The following is a 9168-nucleotide window of genomic DNA, read 5'->3' on the forward strand; positions in this document are numbered from 1 at the left end:
TGAACGTTGGAGAGGTGTAGCCCTTTGGGAGAGGAATTCTTTGTGTAGTAGCAAGATATGGAGGCTAATGACGGTGGACATATGGTGTATTGCCTCTTCCTCGCGCCTCCATAAAGCATTCCAAGTCTTCACGAGTGATGAAACCGGCAGGCTCCTTTGTTGGTGGGTTTTCTGTAGTTTTGTGGACTTCATCATCGTCGACTACGTTGACTGGAACACTTCAGGATCATCAGTTGGAGGTGTTTCCTTAGCCTTTCCCTTCTCATGAGTTTTCTCTGACATCTTGTCGGTGAGAGTTTTGAGATAATTGCACAACTCCTTCTGATTGTTAGCCATGTCAATTTGATTTTTATCAAGAGTTTCTTGCACCTTCATGAGATCACCTATGGTAGGTGGATTTTCTCTGATTTCTTTGGGAGACCGGCCGAAGAGAGAATTGCTTCCGATGTTGGTTTGAAGAGGTGTGTTATCACTAGCACCGTTGTTGGAAGCGGGAATAGTTTCTGGAGTACCACCACTATTGATAGTGATAGCATTGTTTGGGCTAGGATTTGTAACTGAACCTGACCTAAGATCAACCATTTTATGAAGATGTGGGATTGAAACTGAGAGATTAATCTCCCACTGTGGTCTCCAATATGTAGATGGGAAAAAACGATTTGCTGGTTTTTTAAGAAAGTGAAGAGACGACAGTCGGACGAGACTCCTCAATCGAGCAAACTGCTTAACCTCAAACAGATGCACTGCACGGGAGTGCTTTGAGCTCGAGAGATCAATTTGTAGGACTCCGGCCTAAGCCAAGTCAATGGACGCTCCAGAATAAATTCGATCACAAAGAGGGAGATGGGTTGATCTGTAGGAGGGAAACTGAGAATTGTGTGGGATCGATGATGATCAAGGATTGTGGATGTGTTCTGGGATCTACAAATTGATGAACTGCTGACTGCTGAGTTCCGTGAATAAGTTTCGATCGAGAGAATTGTTTTTTCAGTCATCAGTTCAGGACTTATTTATACTGTCAGAATAATAAACATATTGATCCTTGTAAGTGTGACGGTTTCTTGAGTGAAAGAGTGGGAAAGTGGGAGATCGTGGTAAAATCAGTTCCATGTCGTGTGGATACTTGGTTGATCCTCCACACACTAATTTGATAACTCCCTCAACCGTTTGCACGACCTAGTCACATTTCTTATCGTGGATGAAAACACGTGTTGTAGGCCTCCAGACCAAAACCCTAATTGATATCCCCCATGTGACGTGATTGTGCCTCACGAACATGGAGTCTGCAAGGCAGACATGTATTTAATTGATTAATTGTTGACTGATTAGACGGTGAGTCTAAGTATTGTTCAGTTGAGCACGATTGTCTAATGCTCTAGGATTCATGGATTGAATATGTCTGCTGGGACGTAATTCATGAATGAATGATGTTGATAATCTGAGCAAATATTTCTCATTTAATGGATTATTGAATATTAATAGTTGGATCAATATTCGAACATTTGAGCAAGTATTGCTCATTCGATGAATTACTGAATATTGATAGCTGGATCAATATTCGAGCAATTGAGCAAGTATTGCCCATTCGATGAATTGTTGGTAGCATGACCAAATAAAATATTAATTAAAACATTAGTAGGACCGAATATTATTATATAATTAATATGGATGTTGATTGTTGGATCATCATAAAATCATTAGTGTTTGAAATTGCTCAGAATTATGATTTGTGGAGCGTTTGTTCGAAACCCTAATTTTGATCAATTGATCGTCAATTGATGAATTACTAAAAATGGGTCACTAAGTGAAAGAGGACCGACCACATGGGATGATGGACGACCATGTAGTGGCCAGGTGCTCGTGTGAGCATGCACCAAAGTCACAAATTGGTAAAAGGATGATTAAATGCTGGTTTAATCATTTATTAGAATAGTGCTCGTCTGAGCATTAGGTGATGAAACCTAATTATGGATAAGCGAGGGACCGACCAAGAGGGCATGAGACCTCCCTTGGTGGTCATGGGACCAGTTTATGGCCGTTTGAGCAAATTCCAAGTTGGTTGGAAAGATTTTGGACCCAATACGAGCAATTGAGAAAATTATGTCAAAATTATAAACATGTGTGGGACCAGTTCCTCGCAAGCCTTAGGGACGACCTTGGTCGGTCAAGGAAGGATGCCCGTGTCACCATAATGTCCGCGTCTCAGTCATGAGAGTTTTGGTATTTTCTGGTGTGCGTATGAGCAATATCTTGGATTTTCAGAAGAGTTTGATCTTTGACTGAAATTTTTGATTTTGCTCGAATGAGCAAGTAGGACTTTTCTAGTTTGATCAAGCTTTTGAGAATATTAAAATAATAATATTTTAATATATTTTTCGTGAGAAGACTAGTCGGTCATGTGACCATTTGACTTTTTGGCTTTTTCATGGTTTGAGCAATATTTGAGAAAATATGTAAAAACCAGGGTTTTTGCTCAAACGGAGGAGTTTCATGAGATGAGGGAAATAATAATTATGAAAAAAGGGATTGCAAGGTGTGGGACCGGCCACGGCTAGGGCATGGACGGCCGCCTAGGAGGCCCGGTCCCGCGACACCTTCCCCTATTTTTATTATTTTTCATGAAACCGTGAAAATGTGGAGAAACCGTGAAAATATGGAAAAACCGTGAGTTTTGCTCAAACAAGGAAATTTGCTCGAATGAAGGAGTTTTCATGAGTTTATGAAAATAATAATAATAAGGAAAAATAAAGGAAGAGGCGTGGAGGACCGGCCGCGGCGGCGTGACCCGGTCCCAAGGCGCCTCTTTCTATTTTATTATTATTATTTTCTCTCTCCTATTTTTTGTAGGATTCCTCGGTTGTCCATTTTCTTGGGGATTACTCGGTGATAGTCCAGATGCCCGATTGTTTAGTAATTATTACTAATTCATGAAATTCAGCGGAGAATGATTCATGAAACGAATTAATATTATGAATTGTGCATTTATTACTAATCCATGAATCCATCCGGGGGATTCAGGGAACAGAGTAATGAGATAAAATGGTTATCTATTACTAATCCATGGAATCAGCCGGGGATGGCCATGGAACGGAGTAATGAGACAAAATAGATTATTTTCTAGGAATTCATTGGTGAATGTCATGGTAGAATTAATCTATTGTAGAATCGAGATATGAGATAGTTGAAGCATCATACCCGTTCCGAAGAGTGCATAGTCAGGGAACAACGTGCAGCGTTGATGTCCTGAAGGCGTTTAGCCCTCCAGCAAACAATTATGTCCACAAAGCCGCCTGAATCTATACACGGTCTCTCTACATAGTCAGGGAACAAAGAGTATCGCTGACGTCCTGAAGGCGTTAAGACCTCCGACAAACAATTATGTCCAGAGGACCGCCCAATCGTTCTTCTATGTAGAGAGGGGTCACTCTATGTAGTCAGGGAACATCGAGTATCGCCTACGTTCTGAAGGCGTTAAGCCCTTCGACAAACAATTATGTCCAGAGAACCTCCCAATTTCATTATTCTACGTAGAGGGCACGATGAAATGCATAGCATCGAACGCACAGCTAGTGGGAGGCCTTTCGAGAAACATATTCATCATGGCTCTGAGAGGAATGCTCACTCAGTGATCGTGAAGTTCACTGATCGTAAAACACGAGTCGTCACATGCGTTCCTGAAGCCGGGTCAGAAACATGCAGTATCATGATTTTACGATTTTAGCCTTTGCCGAAAATCCACCATTAACAAATACATAAACAATCCTCCCGATCCGTTCAATTGAACTTCCAAGGACAGTATGCAAGAGTACCGCACCCTACAAGCGAAACTACATGAGCAGCCCGAGGACTCCCGTCTGGATTACGACCCCACAATAGAGGACCCTCAACAATAAGATAAAACTTCATCCAATTTGGATCTCTAGAGTGACGAAGGAGAGGCTGTTAGAGTTGTTGTGATGGTCCACGTTCTCCATAAGTCTCTTCATACCATCTCTCAACTTCGCCCTACTCAAGCGAACACCCCAACGCGATCCATCCTTAAAAACTCGATTCACAACATACTGCTGAAAGAAGGACTCAACTGTATAATCCGCAGGATCATAGGGGTCCTCTATTTCTGGACAAAGAGATTTTCTTACACCAGTAGCTCGAAGTGAAAACTCCAGGATAATGCGAATAGTGTCACCACTCAATTGGTATGCGGCTCTATTAATCCTTACAAGGATTTGGTAGAATAAAGGAACCTCAGGATCATAAATGGGAAAAGGAAGACTAGTCTTTAGTTTCCCAAACGCGACAGACATACGATTCGCATTCCATGCCTCTCCCAGAATTTTCTCCTCGCTTAAAGGAATAACAGCAGATGAACCAAGAGGGACAATAATCTCAAAACCCTTATCTCTCAGCGTAGCCCGGAAGCTTTTAAGAACATCAACCCACTTCTTAACAGGTTTACGCTTCGTGCTGAGAATAATACAGGGGATGAGTATGGGGATGTTAAAACCTCAAAAACAGTGGCAATGGTGGAAGAAAAAGCCAGAAAAATCATAATCACATCACGAACAAACACAAAATGATCAACAGAGGAAAAACTAACTCACCTAGAAAATGATGGAGCAACATCATCAGGAGCAGGAGTGTCTTGATCAGCCATAAAAGAAAACCAGAAAAGAAGAATTCGAAAGAAGAAGGAGACGAACAGAAAAGGGTGAAGATAGAATAAGAAAAATAAAAACTTCCTCTCTTTTACCGCTCTCCTAGATATTTATCCGAACGAAAGCAGTAAAGATGTGCCGCTTGAATAGGAAAAAACCACTAAAACGAAAAGACGGGTCTGACACGAAGCATTGACCAAAGATTTTCGCATTATTCCACTTGCAGAAGAGGCGAAATATCGCATAAGACAAGCCCACAACTTCAACAACCACAGGCACGAAGAAGAGGGAAATTAGGCGAAGAGTAATCACGCGATAATAAGAAAGAAGCACGAAGAGCAATCTTACGACAAGTACACCGCGACATTCTAGAGAAGAAGCACGAAGCAACAACACGATAGACATGGACAGTTCTCTAAAGCTTGGCGAATAAGACAAACTGAAAATAAGATCAACTAAAAAAGATTTTGCACGTGAACTAAGTTGTCTTCTACTGATGTATTTGTCTATATAAAGATTTAAATAGTAGAGAGAGGGGCATAATAGAGAGAATTCGGTGAGTAAGTAAAATAAACCAACAAGAGAGAAAATAAGCCTTGTAATCTACTTTCATCTTACATCTCTCCATTGTTGTATAAAAACTCACCTTGAATCTCTTGTAAGAACATCATATACTCAATACAAAATGTATACGAAGATCACACTAGTGTCAAAGTGGTGAATAATATCTTTAATCTTAGAGTTGATCTAAATGACTTAGGTTTTGTGTTATTATCATTACAATGGGTGTAGTTGTGGGATTTTCCGCAACTACATCAAGATTCCAAAGTGGATGGGTTCAATTTCTAATTGCGTGCTTCTTGTGTCATTAAAGTTAGAAAATTGCTATAATTGTGAGAAGCTTCCAGCTCTAGGTATGCTCCCATGTCTTAGGGATATTGAGATTTCGGGAATGACGGCAGTCAAGTATTTGGGTAGAGAATTTTTTTACCACCACCAAGATGAAGAAAATAGTAGTAGCTCTACAACATTATTATTCCTCTCATTAGTTGTGTTGAAAATAGTATTTGGTATGTTCAATTTAGAAGAATGGGTTGCTCCTCCTTCATCTTGTTTTTATGTTGATTCCTTCCCTCTCCTTGAGAAGCTATATATGCAGGATTGTCCGAAATTGAGAAGCCTACCGAACAAATTCCCTTCACTTAGGGTATTGAGATTAATCAGAACCAGCGGCGCCACTAGAGGAGGAGGATGTCTGACCTCTCTCACATCCATTAATATATGTAATTCTCCAGAGCTGATATATTTACCACTGGGGGCGTTAGTCCAAGACAATACTCCGAATCTTTATTCTTTAGAGATCAGTAATTGTTACGAGAGTTACTGCGGAAGATAAAGTTAGAAGCACCCTCGGCAGTACATGGCAGGACTTTGTCCACCATAAGTGAAGTCATAACCACCTCGTAGACCAATGTTTTGAGCACCCATTCACTCTCAACACCCATGAGGACCAAAGCCATCATGACAAGTGTGGATTGATTTCTGAGAAGGTTAGATTGAACTTTAAGCCTTAAAAAGAAAGTACTTGAAGGAAGGAAGGAAGATGCGCTACAACTAATGAACAGTTGCAAGAAAGAGTGAAAGGGCGCATAAGAGTGATGCGCGATCAGTATTACCATCCTGAAGGCCATTAAGGCCATTGCTAAAATCCAATTACCATTCTGAACTGAAGAGAACAAAAACAGTTTGTTTTATTGGTGAGATTACAACACACTTAAAATCTCTTTGATTATTTCTTCCGCAATTTTTTATAAGTACATTTATCAATTCAAACACAATACAAAAATCAGTAATATAACAAAATAAGAGTGCTTTTACGTTACTACGATCAATTTTCGTGAATACAACAACGGATTATTCTACTCACAATGGAATCGATAATTCTCCAATATCCAAACCACCATTTCTCTTTTTTGAGAAGCAGAACCAAGAAGAAACCCCAAAATCCAAGTCCAAACCCCAACGAAATAACGCCGTAAAACAAAATTCTCTCAATTGCATCCTCTTTAACACCATCTTCTGGGACTTGAATTGTAGGATTTGTATTACAAGGTATCGAGCTATTACCACACAAGCCTTTGTTGTTCTTCAACGCATCAACAGGAGCATCCTTAAATGCCTTGGTGTTTGGAAGAAGACCACTCAATTCATTGTACGAAACATCAACGATAGTCAAGCTAACCATTTGAACAAATGAAGATGGAATTGAGCCGGAAAAATTGTTGTGGGATAAATTTAATGTTTCCAGTTTTCTTAGTTTTCCGAGAGCTGACGGTATCTCTCCAATAAACTCATTGTAACTAAGATCTAGCAAAATCTGTAACGAATCCAAGTTTCCAATCTGGGGTGGGATGCTTCCATCAAAATTGTTTGTGCCCAACTTTAAAGATAATAACTGGGAACACTCCCCTAGTTGTTTTGGTATCGACCCGATTAGTTTGTTTGATGATAAATCGAGATGTGTCAGGTTGGATAACATTCCAATTGCGGAAGACAACCTACCAGAAAGTTGGTTATTACCCAAATCTAATAGGATTAATGAAGACAATCTCAACAACTCCTCGGGAATTTTTCCTACTAAGTTATTGGAATAAAGATAAAGTACCCTTAACATTTTCAACTTCCCTATTTCAGATGGTATTCTTCCAGTGATATTGTTCCCACCTAAAGATAGGACTACCAAATTTTGACAATTCCCCCAGTCTTTTGAGAGTTCACCATACACCATATTGTTATTCAAAGCTAACATCTCTAGATTCGGATACACGTGAAACGCCTCTGTAACATTATCAACCAATTCATTATTTGTAAGACCGAGTTCTCTCAGGCTGGTGCAATTTCTAAGGCTTCTTGGTATAGGACCCTTGAAAAAAATTTCATCTACCAGAAACTTTTCAAGTAATCCGTTTTGACATATACTTTGAGGTAAATAACCAGAAAACTTGTTGTAACTCAAAAACAATATTCTCAATTGTGTTAGATTGTTGAATCCCATTGGCAATGAACCGGTTAATTCATTTTGGAAAAGACTTAATAAAATCAAATTTCTCAGATTACCTACAGATGCAGGGACTGAACCAATGAGATTATTCATACCGGATGCGAAGATGGCAAGAGACCTTAGATTTCCTATATTCTGAGGTATGGTGCCGGAAAGCATATTATCGTGTATGTATAAATTTCTTAAGTTGGTTAAATTGCATATCGAAGTAGGGATTGAACCTGTGAGATTGTTTCCGAAGAAATCCAAGGTTGAAAGAGAGTGTAACCTTCCTATATCTTGAGGAATGATGCCAGAAAGGTGGTTCCACCCTAGGTAAAGAGTGACTAGGCCAGTTAAATTGGTTAAAGAAGTAGGGATTGAACCAGTGAAATTGTTTCTATCCAAGGCCAAGTAAGTAAGAGACCTTGGTTTACCAATATCTTGAGGTATGATGCCAGAAAGGCTGTTCCAAAAAAATGATAAATAAGCCAAGTTAGTGAGATTGCATATAGAAATAGGGATTGAGCCAGTCAGACTGTTCATGTGCAACCATAAATCAGTTAGAAGATATAAATTGGCGATTTCTTGAGGGATAAGTCCACTAATTTGATTGTTGGAAAGATTTAATAACTGCAGATTTCTTAGAAGGCCAATTTCTAGTGGAATATGTCCAGAAAATCTATTGTTGGAAAGATCGAGATAGGTGAGTTTTGAAAGATTACTAATTTGGGAGGGAATGGTTCCAGAAAGATCATTCTGGCTCAAGTCAAGACTAACTAAGCTGGAGAATGATGAGAAATTGAAACTATGGAGCGTACCTTGTAAACCCCAACCAGTAATGCTCAATTTCGTGACACTCCCATCAGTGTTACAAGTGATTCCATACCACTCGCATGGACTCGTAGCATTAGTAGTAGAATTCATCTTCCAAGAAGAGAGGGGAGAAGTAGTTTGATTCACAAGGCTTGATTTCCATTTCAAAAGAGCATCTACTTCTAGTTCTACTGCTTCAAGATGTTGTCTATTATGAGTTGAAGATATCGAAGAACCATATGCAAAATGAGCAACAGCATTGTAAGATGAAATTATTAGTAACACCAAGAACACTAGTAGTGAAGTATCAGTGGAAACCCTTATTCGTTGAAACATTTTGAAAGAAGAAGAGTTTTGTGTTTTTGGCTGATGATTATAAGTAGAAGGGGTTCTTATAATAAAATATTGTTTTCTTTGGTTTGGTTTGGAAGACTTGGTTCATTTCCAGTCAACTGATTATCTTAGAAAAATCTGCTACTTTGGACGTGTGTGTGGTTCTCGTTCTGAGTTTCATGTTGGTCTACACAAACGTACAAGTCAAGGCTATGCGTGGCTGAGTATTATTTGGCTCTTATCTCATTATTTCTTAAAAATCAGTACAAGGACATAAAATCAAATCTTCTGTCACGACTCAGGCTGGCTCTAATGGGATCCAAG

The 9168-nt window shown here is 39.4% G+C and overlaps 1 protein-coding gene across 1 annotated transcript; it reads right to left on the reverse strand.

The window, feature by feature from the left end:
• Nucleotides 1-6395: 6395 nt before the first annotated feature.
• LOC113306642 (MDIS1-interacting receptor like kinase 2-like) lies at nucleotides 6396-8910 on the reverse strand. Its single transcript, XM_026555556.1, has one exon. The coding sequence runs from the start codon at nucleotides 8845-8847 to the stop codon at nucleotides 6544-6546; it is 2304 nt and encodes a 767-aa protein (XP_026411341.1). The 5' UTR covers nucleotides 8848-8910; the 3' UTR covers nucleotides 6396-6543.
• Between the last annotated feature and the right edge of the window lie 258 nt (nucleotides 8911-9168).

The sequence above is a fragment of the Papaver somniferum genome, chromosome 8 (genome assembly GCF_003573695.1).
Source record: "Papaver somniferum cultivar HN1 chromosome 8, ASM357369v1, whole genome shotgun sequence".
Lineage (NCBI taxonomy): Eukaryota > Viridiplantae > Streptophyta > Magnoliopsida > Ranunculales > Papaveraceae > Papaver > Papaver somniferum.

Bases quoted from the DNA above. Each gene is read 5' to 3' on its own strand.
- LOC113306642 (XM_026555556.1), bottom strand. From the start codon at position 8,847: ATGTTTCAACGAATAAGGGTTTCCACTGATACTTCACTACTAGTGTTC.